Genomic DNA, 17881 nt, shown 5'->3' with positions numbered 1-17881 from the left:
TGTACTGTCCTGATACTATTCTCTGTACCTATCCTGAGTTAAAATCAACCAGTGCAGATTGTAGTCAGTTGATCGTATTGGCTTGAATAATGCAATGATGCCACAATGCTTGCCTCTTACCTCCAAGAAAGCTGTGCAGAAAGGTCCAGTAATCTCCTGGGCAGATTTGGAAATATTTGTGAGGGAATTACTGATCGTATGGAAGAGAAATCTGTGTTTTAGGACCAGAGGATTCTCCAGTATCCATGCTTTTACAACACAGTGCGATGTTATGTGGGGATTTCTTTGGGAAATCTGAAGCCTTCAATGACTTCTGGATGTTGAGGATTTTGGGATGTGGGGGTGGTGCTAATGTATTGCCATGATAATAGATCTTGGTGAATGTCGATGCAGGGTTGCAACCCAGGGCCCCCCATTTCTTGTTTGGATTTGCTGACTCCTGCTGTCTCCCGCACAATACATTGCATTCCTCGGAGGAGCTGGGAATCGTTGTCTGGCCACATGCAGTCCAGACTCTCCCTTTTCGGCAGTGTAATGATGGCAGTTGATGACAATTCCTAACATTAGCCGATTAAAGGCTGTTAACTCTGGACTTGCTGCTGTCGTTGATTGTCGGATTTGAGTACGAGGCAGTGAATGATTTTCTCATATGTCGCTTCTAACTGCATCTGGTCACAGGCCTTTGGATTAGTGCACTGCATTTGATCAATAATTGTTTCACTATTCTGCAGTTGTCCTGATTGGTGATTCGGGAGTGGGGAAAAGCAACCTCTTATCACGCTTCACACGCAATGAGTTTAACCTTGAAAGCAAGAGCACAATTGGAGTGGAATTTGCAACAAGAAGCATCCAGGTGGATGGGAAGACGATTAAAGCCCAAATCTGGGACACAGCTGGTCAGGAGAGATATCGAGCTATCACATCAGCGTAAGTTTGGCTTTTACTGGATCATGGAATTATCTTTGTACGGAATTCTCCTTCCTCTTACCGCTCCCATATGCAGGTATAGAGATGAAGTGGGTGCAGTGGGGTGAAGTATTTATGGGCTTGGGAAAGCAGGCTGTCCAACTGAGAACTTTCAGACATAGCTAGAGGGCAAGCTGGATATTTGAATAGCAGTGAAGAAAGGAATTGCAGATGCTGCAATCTTGAGCAAAGTGCTGGAGTAACTCAGCAGGGCAGGCAGCATCTGGGGAGGAAACGGATATATTTTGGCTCAGGTTTGCATAGTGATGGTGGGGAAGGGAAGGGGTGATGAGATATGGGTGGGGTGTGAGGCAGGCTGGGTGTTAACAGGGTGTTGCTGTTTGCAAATGTCAGATCAGCCAATTTGGTTTGGTGTTCCCTGTTTTAGTCTTTTACTCAATAGCGAATGAGGTCAGTTTAGAGTACAGGTGCTCCCCGATTTACGATGCTTCGACTTGCAATATTTTGACTTTATGATCGGCAAACGATCGGCAACGGCAGCGAGTCGCACGTCACCTCCGCTCACGTGATCGCAATATATCGCAATGCGTATTCGATGTGCGATATTTTCGATTTATGATGGGTTTATTGGAACGTAACCCCATCGTAGGTCGAGGAGCAGCTGTATACGGCAAATGTAAACATATAAGCCATTAAACTGTTTCAGTTTGGGTGAACTAGCATTTTATTCTAGTTCAATCATCCAACATTACAGTCTAACTTAAAGGTTGAATTCCTCTTTAGTGTTACTGAGCTAATTTGTGATTTTGTTTTGTGATAGATATTATCGTGGCGCTGTAGGTGCGTTATTGGTTTATGATATTGCCAAACACCTAACATACGAGAATGTGGAGAGGTGGTTAAAGGAGCTGCGGGATCATGCGGACAATAATATAGTCATCATGCTGGTGGGGAACAAAAGTGATCTGCGTCACCTCCGAGCTGTGCCCACAGACGAGGCAAAGGCCTTTGCAGGTTTGTGATCCAGGCCAGTTTTTGAGCCGTTTCTATTTAATAATGGATTTCACAAATTAATGTGTAGAGAAGGGTGGTTTCTTCCAACTCTTTGCAGGATTTGACTGAACTTGGGTTTCTTGTGAGGGACTTTGCTCTGTGGCTGATCAACATTTGCCTTGGGGATAGGATACGTCTCCTGCAGATTATATGTTCAGTATTTTAAGGCATCAAAACAAATCTTGATTTCCACCCAGTTTCCCCGGGGATGGACCTGCCACGTTTAGAGCAATCTGCCAGATGGCTGGTTCTCTGGTGCAACTTCACTTGGGCCAAATCATTCCCTGTGATCCTGGGTAGTCGAGAGTTTTTCACCCATTCACAAAGCTGTGCTTTGCACACAGGAATGTGTCCAGACAGGAGGTACTGAGTGGATGGGAATTAACCAAATTTGCAAGAATTCAGTCTTATAAATTCTGTTTTTATATTAATTTATTCAAACTAGATTAAATTTATTAAAAGATACAAACAAGTAACAATTTGAGGAGCAGGTGAACAATTTGGGGAACATCTTCGATGACCTCTCTTGGACCCACAATACCTCCATTCTGGTCAAGAAGGCTCACCAGCGTCTCTTCTTCCTGAGGAGACTAAAGAAGGTCCATCTGACTCCTCAGATTCTGGTGAACTTCTACCGCTGCACCATTGAGAGCATCCTTACCAACTGTATCACAGTATGGTATGGCAACTGCTCTGTCTCCGACCGGAAAGCACTGCAGAGGGTGGTGAAAACGGCAACGCATCACCGGTTCCTCACTCCCCTCCATTGAGTCTGTCCAAAGCAAGCGATGTCTGCGAAGGGCGCGCAACATCGTCAAGGACTGCTCTCACCCCAGCCACAGACTGTTTACCCTCCTCCCATCCGGAGGCGCTATAGGTCTCTCCGTTGCCGGACCAGCAGGTTCAGGAACAGCTTCTTCCCTGCGGCTGTCACACTACTTAACTCTGCACCTTGGTGATTGCCAGTCACCCCCCCACCCCCTCCCCCCCCCCCCCCCCCCCCCCCCCCCCCCCCGACACTCCTTCCCCCAGAAAAATTGCACTACTACTACTGTTTGTACATATATATTTTACTGCCCATTATTCTATGTTCGCTCTTCTGGGTGAGATGCTAACTGCATTTTGTTGTCTCTGTACTGTACACTGCACAATGACAATAAAGATCTGAATCTGAGGTGAGCATGGCAGATCAGTGGAGATTTCGTGCTGTGCTAAAACAAACCACTGCAAGGTTGCAGTGGAAAGCAGTCCATTTGAGTGATGGTTGGGGAACTGGCTGGGGCTTGGTTGCCTGTCACCATGAGGGTGGGAGGAGGAACATTCTGCCACCATGGAATTTGTGAGGTGATTTGGACATCCTCTATTGGTCACTGAAAAGGAGCAACTGATCTGCCCTTTGCCCAGACCTGACAAACAAGCTGAAAATAACATAAGGATTTGTTTTGTGATGAAATTGTTATGGCTTTCATTCCAGAGAAAAATGGACTGTCATTTATCGAAACTTCAGCCTTGGACTCGACAAATGTAGAAACTGCATTCCAGACTATTCTCACAGGTATGTTCTTCCTGTGTATGGCGTGCACAGCCTAAAGTTGTAGGTCAACTTGTTCTATTTGATCTATTTGTGCACGTTGGGTTGATTACATTAGTTGAAATAGGGTGGACCACGTGAAGGTTGTAATCTCCCACCCCACAGGTATGTTGATTCATTGGGACTAAAATAAAGATTGTCTTAAAATGCAAGATGCAGACCTGATAAACAATGTGTGTGCTAATAGTTATATTGTGCAAAATAAAGGTAATTGCGGTTTTTATTTGTGACACTAGCTTCCTCTCATTGTGTGGGGGACAGTGGTGGTTTTTTTGGGTAATTTGTCTTCCTGAGGGAGGCTTCTGTGGCTTGTCTCTGCACGTCCAGAGTGCGGTTACTCAAAGACGTCAGGGCATGCAGCTTGGAACAACTTCCTGTCATTTACAGCTGTAACTTCATGAAAAACAAGAATTCCCACTGCCATCAGCCTCTGAGATGGGGAGGAAAACTTGCAAGAGATATTTCGAAACCTCACTGTTTTGTGTGCAATATTTTGGGTGGTGATTGTGAATAGTTCAGATAACCAGTGCTTGCACTACCCACCCAATAAGAAATATCTCTCGGTAGATAAAAAGATATTTTCCTCTGTCTTAATATAACAGCTCATACAGACTTTCACATTAGTCCACTTTGGGCAGCAGACTTCTCTGGTGGATTCATCATACTTGATTTGACTCGTATCATGCAGAAAGATCTTGATGCCTTTGGAGAGCCTCATTTTATTGTCTTGATCAGAACCCTGTACAAGTGGTGAAATAGCCATTAACACCCAGGGTTTAACCTCTCATCCAGCTAAACAAGTACCAAGGCAGAACGGTGGCAGAATTTCCGAAGTGATGAACTGGCTGTGTAATTATTTCTGTGCTGGACAAACCTTGATGGGGTTGTCAAATGAGCTGCCATTACAGATGCAGAGTCTAGCAAGTGCAGAGTTTGGGAGAAAAAAATCCAAGCTGCTGGTGGAAGTCAGTGGGTCAGATATCATTTATGGTGGCAAAGAGATAGTTGTCATTGCCTGCACAGATACGACCTGACCTGCTGAGTTCCTCTTGCTGTTTAAAAAAAAAAAAAAAAAAAGTTTGCTCTGGATCTTAGCATCTGTTGTGTTTTGTCTCCAGTTTGAATTCTGTGTAAGTTTCCGTATTATTATTATTGTGTGATTGCATGTGACAGGACAGCCGAGCTGTTTTTTTACAAGCGTACCTTTGTGGACACTTTAATAGTAGTTCAGTCAGAATGAGGTGTTGCATTTTTTCAAAGGAGAAAAGGCATCTTAATATTTGGGCATTATTGGGATTGTGGACACTGAGAATTGACATGAGTATGGAGTATTAGTTTGGGTATGAAAAGGATGTGGAATGGTGTTATTGATTATAAAGGGAAGTGAGAAAGGATATTGATTCCAATGATGTGGCCCAGTGCAAATTGGAGGAACAGCACCTCCTGTTTAGTTTGGGCAGCTTACACCTCAGTGGTATGAATATTGACTTCTCTAACTTCAAGTAACCCCTGCTTTCCCCCTCACTCCAGGCCTCCCTTTCCCAGTTCTATGGCCAGTCTGACTGTCCCTGATTACATTTTATCTGTTTGCTTGTTGTTACCTAACAAACTAACAATGATCTATTCTACATTTTCCTTTATCTCCACTCCTTTGATGTCTCGTTCATACACCTTGCACTTCCTTATCTCTGTATCTCCCCTGACTCTCGGTCTGAAGAAGGGTCACAACCCGAAACATCACCCTTTCCTTCGCCCCAGAGATGCTACCTGTCCTGCTGAGTTACTCCAACATTTTGTCTACCAATGATGTGAAATCTTTAGGGGTAGGGCTAAGAAGTACCATGGGACAAAAAATAGACTGTCTACAGAACCCCCCCCCCAATAGTAGTGGGATATTGGGGATGGCACTAACAGAACATGTGCATTGACAATATAACTGTATCATGGGTGACTTGAATCCACCCACAACTTGGGCTAACCAAATTAGTAGCAATAGTATGGAGGGGAAATTCCTGGAATCTACATGGGATGATTTTCTGTACAAATATGTCAAAGAACTAAGGGTTTCAGCCCGAAACGTCACCTATTTCCTTCGCTCCATAGATGCTGCTGCACCCGCTGAGTTCCTCCAGCAATTTTGTGTACCACAGAACAGGCAACCCTGGACTGGGAATTGTGTGATCCAAACAGATTAATTAACAGTTTTGATGCTGGAGACCCTTGACGTAGTGTGACTGCTACATGGTAGAATTCTTCATTGAGATGGAGAGAGGGGTGTGGTGGATTGAGATGACTGTCATAATTTTAAATAAAGAAAATTACACTGATATACAATACAATAAAATTTTATTCATCCCTGGAGGGAAATTGGTCTGCCAACAGTCACAACACCACAACACACAACAAGGTACACAAAAACTTGAAATTAAAATTAAATTAAAAGTGAAATTGGAAAAGACGAGCAACTGTTGGCTGGCTGCCATGTGCACGGCACCTTAACGAACAAATGAACGCAAGCTTATCCCCTGGGCAGAGGGTTCTACAACTAGAGTGTCCCCACCCCACTCCGGGTCCTCCGTTGTTCTCACACCGTCCCTCACGGCGGTCTCCCCACTCCGGGTCCTCCGTTGCTCTTCATGGTGGTCTCACCCCCCCCTCCCCATTGTCTTTCTTCCCCCCCCCCCCCCCACCAATGCTCATCGACTGCTGATCGCGCCATCATGAGAGTCGCACCGACCGCCCCACAACGCTGCCGAGTCCTCTCCTGAAGCCTCCGTGGTGCTGACCCAGGCCCCAGCCGCCGACTCTGACCCGCGAGGCGAGGTTCCTCCTACTGACACGCGGTAGTAGGTAAATGAGGGATAGTATTGAATCCAATAAGATGTATTCCCTAAGAAAGCCACAGACCTGAGGCCTGGAAACAATTGAGAACTAAGCAGAGGTACACCAGGGGATTTTAAATAAAAGGAGAAACATTGGGTATACGAGTAATCTTACAGAAAAAGTCTGAAGTGTAAACTGAGGTTTTGAGTACTGGAGCATGGATGTTTTGCTGCAATTGTAAAGGTAAGGGTGAGAACACCTTGATAATGTGTCCCATTTGAGGAAGGATATTCTGGTAGCAGGAGTGCAGTGAAGGTTACTCAGACTGACTCGTAGGATGTCAGTGTTTGTTACTGAGGAGAGATTGGAAAGGTTGGGCATTTTCACTAGAGATCAGAAGAATGAGAGAGGATCTCATTGAATCTTGTAAAGTTGCGATGGGAATCAACAGTGGATGTTCCTGTTAATGAGGATTTTGGAACCATGGGTCAAGGATGTGGGACAAGTTGTTTGAGGCGGAGGAGGGAGAATGTCTTCAAGTCAGGAATTCTCTGTAGATAGGGGAATTCGCTATCAGACAGTTGAGGTTAGATTGTTAAATTTAATGTGGGGTTGCTGTCAGAAAGGAGATCCAATGCACAAATTTATATGCTCAGCCATCATGTTGAATGGTAGAACAGGTTTAAGGGCCAAATAGCCCAGTGCTCCCTTTCAATTTTCTACATTTTCTTATCTATATACAATGGGACTTCTGGAAAACTAATGGTGTGGGAATGAGCCTGTTATTGGGGCATAAGTTAGTGCAGCGATGACCTATGAATCGCCCTGTCACAAGGGAGTTTGCACTGTTCTACTATTAGCTCATCCTTGATTTTGTGAAATTCATGTGTTGTTAATTGTGTGTTAAACTTCCACTAAAATCATGTAATTAATAGCAGTCTACTCTTGCCAGCAAATTAACAATTAAATCCTTCAGATAGATAATTCAGATTTTAATACTACAAATATTTTATTTTTCCTCTGTGCAGTATTTCTTTCTGAACTTGGCTCATATCTTTTAATTTCTTTATCAATCCTATACTCTCACTCATTTACTGGATACCTTTGCCTCGTCAGTTACCTGAGATTTCTGTTGTCCTTGCCCCATCATTCCTGGAAGTTGGAACGGAGGGTGAAAATGATGGGACAGATCCATCAGTAAATTCCAACCCCAATCAAATTCTGATGACTTGTCCTCCAAGCTGCTCTTGGTCTGAAAGGGTTTGGTTATGTTATTGGGTGGTGGCAATGCAGAGTCTCAAACTTCTCTGGAATTTTCACAAGTCTCTTCATGACAACAGAACAAACTTTGTTTGAAGCTATCTTCCAATAAACCGCAAGCGATGTTGTACAATAAGCAATTTACAAATCCCTTTGACCTTTTTGTGATTGTGTTCTATGGCTGGCAACTGTTGATTTCCATGCACTGAAGTTACGGAACTCAGCTCTCCAGTTATCTGATATCTAGAACGTCCTTTGTGGAATGTAGAGCTGTATCCAAGGTCATCACTCAGCAGTGTTGTTGATTTTGCATATAGATGAAGCCACATTCATAAATTAAAGTGGAAATTAAAAGGCTTTTTCAAAGATTGAGTTCATCCAAAGTTGTATTCACCAATGTTTGTGGAGGGCAGAATGATCCACTGTCTAATCTGAGTTGCTGCATTAACTGGCAAAAGACGGTGTAGTCTGTAACCATGATCTCTGAGCCTGGAGATAATCGGGGAGCTTGGGATTGATTTGCTTGTTTTGATCATGTGTTTGGTGTAGGCTTTATTTCAATTGTCATTAGTGTTGAAATTGATGCGGCAAAGGTGGCAGGATCAAAGATTTTCTTCCAACCATATGGGAGCTGCTGGTAATGAGGGTAGGGGGGGGGGGGTCCAGGTGTATGTTGCCGCATTTTGCTGGATATGAAGTAGTCACTGAGTTAAGATCAATTGGGCTTCTTGTTACTGCCTAGAGGGCAAGACTAACAACGCTAACAAGACTAACATTCCAGGGTCTGGAATCTGCTGGTGTGGCCTAGGGATGCAAAAGAGGAGGTGACAATGCAATGTCGATTGTCCATGATTGTGGTAATGAGGAAATTCAAAAAGGGATGCTCACCTTCATTATCTCATCACAGTGAGAGTGTGAGAAATTCTGGATATGAAAATTCAGAGATATGACTAGTAAGTTTGCAGGTCTTGTTGATTGTAAGGAAAATAGTTGTACGATGATACCGGATGGTATTGATCAATTACTAACATAAGCAGAACAGATTGTGTTGAACCTTTAATTGTGATACTCATTTGGAGGACTGATAAGGATGGGACATACACTAGGGTGCTTGAGAATGTGAGGTAAAGAGGGTCTTTAAAGAGGGTGTACAGGTTCAAACTACAAATTGCTGTCATGTATAACATGTCACAGTGAAAATGCATTTGTGTACTATCCAGGCAAATCGTACCATACACGAGTACAACACAAGTACAACAAAGTGCAGAGAGAAAAATAACCAGAATGCAGATAGTGTTACAGTTAAAGAAAGTGCAGACAGCAACAAATTAAAGGGCTGAGATAGGTTGCGAGATTGGGACTACACCCATGGCGTATGAGAGGCCCATTCAATAGTCTGAAATCATAAGACAAAAAGCGGTTCCTGAGTCTGATTGTATGTGCTTTCAGGGTGTATCTTCTGCCTGACATGATGCAGTGACTGAAGTATGGGTGGTCCATGGTTAGGTTGGCTGCTTTCCTGAGGCAGTATGAAGTGTAGACGGAGTCTGAGGGTGGAGAGGGGGAAAGAAAGCTGGTTGTGATGCATGCAAATAGGATGCTTTTTATGGTGCATCTGTAGTAATCGGTAAGCGTCATTACAGCAGCTCTTCAGGGCTGAATAGTTGATTTTGAATTTGCCCCACACTATGCCTATTGGCACTTAATGACAATGGCCCAATGCATTCTTTTGGAGTTTGTATTGACTGTAGAGATATTGCACTCCAACAGACTGGCGAAACCTACCTTTTTGCTCCTGGCACGACCAGTCTTGGCCTCTTGGTCCTGCTATTGAATTGTGGTTCAATGTTGCTTTCTTACCCCTGGCGAACAAAGCAAAAGCTACTGCATTGGCTAGTAAACTAGGAGACAGGAAGTGAGAAAATAAACAAGGTTTAAAGTCCACTTCCTTTAGCTGAATTGTGGAAAATTCTTAGTTTGTGTGACTTTTTCTTTATTTAAAGATATACTGTTGGATCTTATGAATTTAGTTTTTTCACAAAATAACACACAAATAAGATTGTTTTCAGTTAATGTAAAAACCTGTTTTTTGGTTAGGCTGTTTTAGCCTAACTTTTCACGAAGTTATTTGAAATGATTCAAACTGTCTCTCCTGGGGAACATTCAACTCCTGCTTACTGGATAAAGGCAGGATATAATGCACCTGGCAGAGACCACTTTAGATTAATTTTAACAATGTAAACTAATGGCCATTATTTCATAGTTGATTTGTGATTACCCATGTACTGAAAACATTGTAACCTACTAAGAACAAGGTTTGGGCTTATTGCTTGTTTGTTTCTGACATGACAATCTCGGCTTGGCATCAAACTTGGGCGAAGGGAGGTGAGTAAATAACAAATAAGGGCTTGTCCATTTTTATTCTAGGAACACTCCTATATTGTCACCAAGATTGTTGTCAATGCTAAATTAATACATTTGGTAAAATGAGCAAAAAATGATCCCTGAATTAGAGTTAGCTTGATTTTCTTTTTTCAGTTTGAGGATTGTTGTACTAATTCTTTAATTTCCCTTTAGAAATTTATCGTATTGTGTCTCAAAAGCAAATATCGGACAAGCGTGAAAATGACATGTCACCAAGTAATAATGTGGTCCCCATTCACATGCCTCCAACTACTGAAAACAAACCAAAGATGCAGTGCTGTCAAAACATCTGAACTGACTTCCTTCACCATTCCCTGGGCCTCGGTATATTGTATGTACGTCATGCTTGCCGTTTGTTTTTTGTAATTCAAACCTTGCTGATTAATGTGACAATTATCTTAAACATGTTGCACTGTCTTTCTAAGCAAATTACTGCATTAAATTAATTTCAGCTTTGGAACATTTTTATAATATTCACAAGTAGTGTAAAAATAAGTTTATCATGTAAAGTGATGGGTTTTCTAAGTGGTGTTAGCAAAAGGGCAAATTGAATAAAACACCCATATAGCCTTACTATCGTAGGTGCTTTACAAGATTCACGTGCTGTTTAAGAATAGGAATGTTCATGAAGTGTTAACCACACAGACGGCGTTTCTTTTCCACTCAATCACTAATTTGTCCTTCCATTTCTTTCTGTCACGTTTCTTGGTATTAAATGTAATTGTTGTTTTGTAAATTACTCCTGTGTATTTTATGCATGTACGATTGTTTTCCAAATTTTCAGTTTATAACCGTTTAAAATATATTCTGTGCATTTAAATCTTAATTAAAATGAAATGTTGGGGAATTTGTTTTGTTTATTTCAAGGCAAGGTGAGGCTACCGTTTGCAGGACTGGGCATTAGACGATGTTAGACAAATGACAATTCCTTGGTGTTGGAACCAATCCTGGTCTCGGGCTGAGCATGTGCTCCACAGATACACTCTACCACGTGTGTATTTAAATTTAACACAAGTACCCTGATTGTCCCAGATCTCGGGGGGGGGGGGGGGGGGGGGGGGGGACCATTGTTGGTGGTATCAATTCTGTCTGTCTCCAGAAGGATAATGATTAAATACGTCTGTATCACAGAATCCATACATCTAAAGCTGCTTTTGCCTAATCCACACACTTGTTTCTGTTCTTCAGGAGTTCCAGAAGCATTGATGTTCAGTGCTTGTGGAGCTGTTGTAAAAATGTGTGGCTAACTTGTCTGCCAGCTAAAATGGAGTTATTTGGATTAGTTCTACTTCCCAACCTTGGTGCTTAGCTGAGGGTTGCAGCTCTTCAGGAGCTCATCAGGCACATTTTAAATGCAATTAAAGTTTTTGCCTGTGAATTCCATACCCCACATCTGGGTAAAAGGTTTGCTCCTCCACTCTAATCCTGTCAATCTTCACTTTGTTTAAAACCCCACGAGGTTCAATCCTGACCTTGAAGTTTGCTCATTCTCCCTGTGTCCGCATGGATTTCCTCCAGGTGTTTTGCTTTCTTCCACATCCCAAGATGTGGGTTTGTAGGTTAATTGGCCTTTGTAAATTACCCCTAGTGTGTAGGGTGTGGATGAGAAAGTGGGATGACATAGAACTCACGTGAGCAGGTGATCCATAGTCGGCTTGCTCTCGATGGACCATGCAATATCGCTAAACTATATACTTCAACTAAGTTGGGGTTATTTTCTTTGGAACAAAAATTGAACTAATTGATCTTCCCCTGTAACAGTCCTGACAATAGCATGGAGGCCCTTCAGCCCACCATGAACCATGTTGATCAAGTGTCAATCTATACTAATTCAATTTACCAGCACAGATACATAGTTCTCTATGCCTTAGCATTTAAATATGTACATGATCATTAAATAACTAAGAGTATTTCTCCACCATATAAACCTCGGTGAAAAAAGTATTCCTCCAATCCTCTGTAAACCTCTTTCCCTAAGCCTAACTTTAGACATCTCTGCTGATAAAACGTTACCCACTATCTACCCTGTCTATACCCTGCAATTTTATATTTTGCTCCCACCTCTAACCTGAGCAAACCAAATCCAGTCTCTCTTAACTGCTCCCTATCCTTGTATCTCTGCACGTTCTCTAATGCTGTTCAATCCCTCTAGTGTTGTGACCAGAACTGTATGTGCACTAACTGGGAATCATTTAGTTCTAGCCTTGTGTCTTTGGGAATTTCTGTTTTTCTCCTTGCCTCTGCAATTGACATGTCCTTGAAACCATACCCTGTCCCTTGTTTAACCAAAAAAAGTGAACTGCTTCACAATTCTGAAGATTTCATTTCATTTGTCACTCTTGTGCCCACATATTTACTGATTTTTGGGGCTGCAGCTTTGAACTTTCTTCTTTGGTAATCCTATTACCAGTTTTGGTATCAAAGGCAAACATGCCCCCTATGCTTCCAGTCTAGAGTTTGTATCTGTCAAGAAAAGCAATAAGTCTAGTACTGAATCACATACCCACAACTCGTGTTGGCTAGTACCTTTTGACCAGTTTTTTACTACTTCTGTTATGAGACCAGCATGTTACTACTTTCTCTAGAACCTTGTCACATGCTTTTCTAAAACCATGCCGGCTGCTTCAATTATGCTGCTCTCGTGAGCACTCCTTATAACCTCAAAACAATCATGTTGGGCAGAGTTTCTTCTTAATAATCAACATTGACCATCTTTGATTAGTCAGCATTTCTCTAAATGCTAATTTCTGTTTGCATTTCTCCACATTTTTCGTACATTGATTTTGGGTTGACTGCCTGTGACTTATTTAAATTGAGTCTGCCTGATCAGCATTCTGGCATTAATGATGCTCCTTGATAGCATTGACTGGAAAACCAATTGGAGTTGATCCATACCAAACAGTGAAACCATCTAATACCTTTCCCCTTGATTGTTGTCCCAAAGAAATTGAATAAAGTGAGTGCATATTGAAAGGCATTAAAATATAATGTTGGTGAAAGTAACATTTATTTTTAAAGTGAAAACAGCAAATATGACAAAATAGGTCTTAAATGGAGAAGTACCTGCAATTATGGTGTTATCCATACTGTTAATGGAGCCAGTGCCACTGATCTGTTTTGCACTAATCTTACATGTTTTGACTAAAGGGAAATAATGTGAAGCATTCTGTCAAAAGTTACAATTTGAGCTGCAATTTCAAAGGTTACTATGGTAAAACCAGTTCAAACTTCTAGATGTTTCACTTCTGTATGTTGGGCACAAAACCTACTAAAAGGTTATCTGCCTTAAACTGAAAAGAACAAGATTGTTAATCCTTGAACATTAAATTATTGATAGGATATGCAAGAATGAACTTACAAACAAACCTCAAGATACAGTGACTTTGGAAATGCTCCAATAATATTTTGGCAGTTAAAATAAAATATTCCCCTTTTACTACTTTCGGAAATAACTTTGCTGCTGTTTTATACTGATTGGTGCCTGAGGGAATGGGCAGGCAGTCACTATCACGATTGTTTTGTGTTTTTTTGGAGTTGTACAACAGTGACCCGGGGGGAGGGGGGAAATTTCATATGGAACTTTCACCTAACTCATTGTACAAATATTAACTGCTTTCTTTCATAGCGACACCTAGCTTTTTTCACTGCTAAAACCTACCTCTTCCTTGTTCATGTGATTTAATTTATTTCACCTCCTGGCATTGCTGCCAACTATTCATTAAATAAACTACTTTAACCCTTGATCACTGCTCTTTCTAATTCAGGAATATTGAATGGGGAAACTAAGTCCTATTGCTACTTCCTACTGTTACTGTGCATTCATCCCACTCCCGGACAAATCTGTGAATAGTTTGTCCTGATCTCTGATTACAGAATTACTATTAATTTCATTACTCTTCATCTCAGCAGTTTGTGTAAATGACGATTTCTGATCTCAGCACCACAATTTATTTGATAATTTGCAACTGTCTCCATTTAATCCTGTAATTTTAGTTTGTTCCCAACCAATTGTGTTCCAAGATTTTGTAAGAATTAACAGACAGTACCAACTGCTAACTACTTAGATTTTGGTCCTAGTATACTCCCAGGTAAAACATCTGATCACAAGCTTAAAAAAACTTACTTTTTCAAAAACTGAGGACATGATGGAAAGTTTAAGAACTGAAATATATTGCAATTTGACAGTAAATAGCTCACTGCAGTGGTGAAAAATAATCCCTGCCTTCATGTTAGGTTTATTTTCACATGTAGGAAGTTGGTGAATGATATTTAATTTCCTTGTTACTATAGTATTCCCGTCGGTGTAACTATACTCACTGCAATTTAGTCTGAAGTTTAATTTCAATTGCCAATTTTTGTGCTGGTGCCTTTTCTGTCACTTGTACTTGGGGAAATTTCCCATTGCTCCTGCTTTTCTCCATCTCAACTGTCTCTGACGACAACTAACCAATTAGGTTGGGGAGGAGGGGGGGGGGGGGGGGGGAGGGAGGAGAGGAGAATGAATAGTTCATGTGGCAGGTAGTGTTATATTAAAACTGAGGTGCAAATTGCAGCATTGCTCAAACCAGGCCAATGTTTAATGGGAGTGTTGGAGTTTCAGAAAACCCTATACAATAAACATTCTAAAATGGGGAAATATGAAAAAAAAAATGTAAATAAAAAATGGTATTGGTGGCCTTCAAATCTTGGTATTGCTGTAGTGGTTTGCAGTTCAATTACAGATATACAAGCCAGACAATAGCAAAATAATCACTAAATTGGAAAGACAAAACCATGCACATATACTGTGAATGTTTTTGATAAGAAATCTGCTTCAAGGACCCATGAGCTGTTATTCTTGTAATATTGTAACCTCCTATAAGAGGACAGCATGAACATTCTTTTTATAATTAGTTGCAGATGTCCAACTGGAGAATCCTAACACTAATATTATATGTTAACATAATTCAACCTGAATAATGCAATATGTCAGTGTCAATCTTTTTAAAAATATAGAATTATCATTTTATTGCTCAAAGCAAAATTCTGTCCTAAGGAATGTTGATGGTGCAGCTACTGCTAGGTTTCCATAGCCCTCATAGCTTCAACCTATGCAGCAGAGATTGAGTGGATGCTATCTTATAACTATTTTACAAAAAAAACATTCTCATTGCTAATTGTAGTCTCTTCCTGTTCCTACCCCGACCACACAACACAATCTGTATCAAGTAATATCCTTGACAAATATTCTGCTCAGCCACCTGCCAATGGCACAGAAAGTAACCAGGACAAGAAGCAGAACAATAGTGATGGATAACACATCTCAGTGGTATCTCACACTCTATTTCATTGTTAATCAATTGAAAACATGCTTGATTGTGGAGCTTGTAACTGTCTGTCCACTATGTATCTGTCCACTATGACCAATGGATTTTGTGATCTCCATTGCAATTCTGCCAAGGATTATTTATTACAGTGACAAAACCAATTTTGCCTTCCTCAGAATTATTAATAGCAGATGCCCTCAATACTTTAAGTTGGCATGCCACCTACTTGGGACTTCCTTTGTGTCTGATGTTTGTTTCAGCACAATACCTATTCTTATGGTTTATTTATTGGACAGTGTGATCTCAATACAACATGCAGACAAACCTGTCAGGAAAACTCATCCTCATGGCAAATCCAAACATGAATATTAAAGTCAGAGATTTAAATGTAACTCTTTTCCAAATCTTCAAACATCAGTAACATCAGTAATTTACTCTTGAATATAAATTCAATCTGACCCCAGAATAATTAATGGTGATTTGAACATAAAGATAAAGGTGGATATAGTCATTCATTTCCCCTTCAATATCTTAAACTATTTGACCCTGCAGTCCTTTTGGGGGCCAGCCGACCAAACTATACACTGCTCCTGATGCGCTTAAAAGACTGAACCAGAATGGTCAATTAAGCTGTGGCTACAATATTATTAATATTCTTAACTGATGCCACCCATTCAATGCCATTAGAATTAAGTGACAATAAAGTCATTAATACAAATTAATGTCAACGCAATGTTTGCTATTTTTGTTATTGCCTCAATCGTAAAATTGTATTTACAACATTCAATTCTGCTGCTGTGTGATTGAATCATTTCCCTGACACCTTAGGTTACAGTGCATGAATCATTGTTGGTTTAACCCTGTACTAAAGTGCCCTTCCTAATGTTTGGGACAAAGACCCATCATTTATTTATTTGCCTCTGTACTCCACAATTTGAGATTTGGAATAGAAAAAAATCATGTGGTTAAAGTGCATGTCAGATTTTATTAAAGACCATATTTATACATTTTGGATTTACCATGTAGAAATTACAGCTGTGTTTACACATACTTCCCCCCCCCCCCCCCCCCCCCCCCCCATTTCAGGGCATCATAATGTTTGGGACACATGGCTTCACAGGCGTTTGTAATTGCTCAAGTGTGTTTAATTGCCTCCTTAATGCAGGTATAAGAGAGCTCTCAGCACCTAGTCTTTCCTCCAATCTTTCCATCACCGTTGGAAACTTTTATTGCTGTTTATCAACATGAGGACCAAAGTTGTGACAATGAAAGTCAAAGAAGCCATTATGAGACTGAGAAGCACGATTAAAACTATTAGAGACATCAGCCAAACCTTAGGCTTACCAAAATCAACTATTTAGAACATCATTAAGAAGAAAGAGAGCACTGGTGAGCTTACTAATTGCAAAGGGACTGGCAGGCCAAGGAAGACCTCCACAGCTGATGACAGAAGAATTCTCTCAATAATAAAGAAAAATCCCCAAACACCTGTCCGACAGATCAGAAACACTTCAGGAGTCGGGTGTGGATTTCTCAATGACCACTGTCCGCAGAAGACTTCATGAACAGAAATACAGAGGCTACACTGCAAGATGCAAACCACTGGTTAGCCGCAAAAATAGGATGGCCAGGTTGCAGTTTGTCAAGAAGTATTAAAAGAGTAACCACAGTTCTGGAATAAGATCTTGTGGACGGGATGAGTCGAAGATTAACTTATGTCAGAGTGATGGCAAGAGCAAAGTATGGAGGAGAGAAGGAACTTCCCAAGATCCAAAGCATACCATCTCATCTGTGAAACACGGTGGTGGGGGTATTATGGCCTGGGCATTGTATGGCTGCTGAAGGTACTGGCTCACTTATCTTCATTGATGATACAACTGCTGATGGTAGTAGCATATTGAATTCTGAAGTGTATCGACGCATCCTATCTGCTCAAGTTCAAACAAATGCCTCAAAACTCATTGGCCGGCGGTTCATTCTACTGCAAGACAATGATCCCAAACATACTGCTAAAGCAACAAAGGAGTTTTTCAAAGCTAAAAAATGGTCAATTCTTGAGTGGCCAAGTCAATCACTCGATCTGAACCCAACTGAGCATGCCTTTTATATGCTGAAGTGAAAACTGAAAAGGACTAGCCCCCAAAACAAGCATAAGCTAAAGATGGCTGCAATACAAGCCTGGCAGAACATCACCAAAGAAGACACCCAGCAACTGGTGATGTCCATGAATCACAGATTTCAAGCAGTCATCGCATGCAAAGGATATGCAACAAAATACTAAACATGACTACTTTCATTTACATAACATTACTGTGTCCCAAACATTATGGTGCCCTGAAATGGGGGAACTATGTATAAACACTGCTGTAATTTCTACATGGTGAAATCAAAATGTATAAAAATGGCCTTTATTAAAATCTGACAATGTGCACTTTAACCACATGTGATATTTTTCTATTCCAAGTGTATCTCAAATTGTGGAGTACAGAGACAAATA

The 17881-nt window shown here is 41.0% G+C and overlaps 1 protein-coding gene across 1 annotated transcript; it reads left to right on the top strand.

The window, feature by feature from the left end:
- Positions 1–712: 712 nt before the first annotated feature.
- rab11a (RAB11A, member RAS oncogene family) lies at positions 713–10925 on the top strand (the record flags this gene model as incomplete). The annotated part of the gene is made up of 4 exons (XM_033050101.1): positions 713–927; positions 1748–1941; positions 3455–3535; positions 10232–10925. Coding segments are annotated over 4 exons (630 nt in total), but the record flags the coding sequence as incomplete, so codon positions are not given.
- Between the last annotated feature and the right edge of the window lie 6956 nt (positions 10926–17881).

This window comes from Amblyraja radiata, chromosome 34 (genome assembly GCF_010909765.2).
Source record: "Amblyraja radiata isolate CabotCenter1 chromosome 34, sAmbRad1.1.pri, whole genome shotgun sequence".
Lineage (NCBI taxonomy): Eukaryota > Metazoa > Chordata > Chondrichthyes > Rajiformes > Rajidae > Amblyraja > Amblyraja radiata.
Note: the sequence above shows the minus strand (reverse complement) of the source record. Positions and strands in the feature narration are given on the sequence as shown.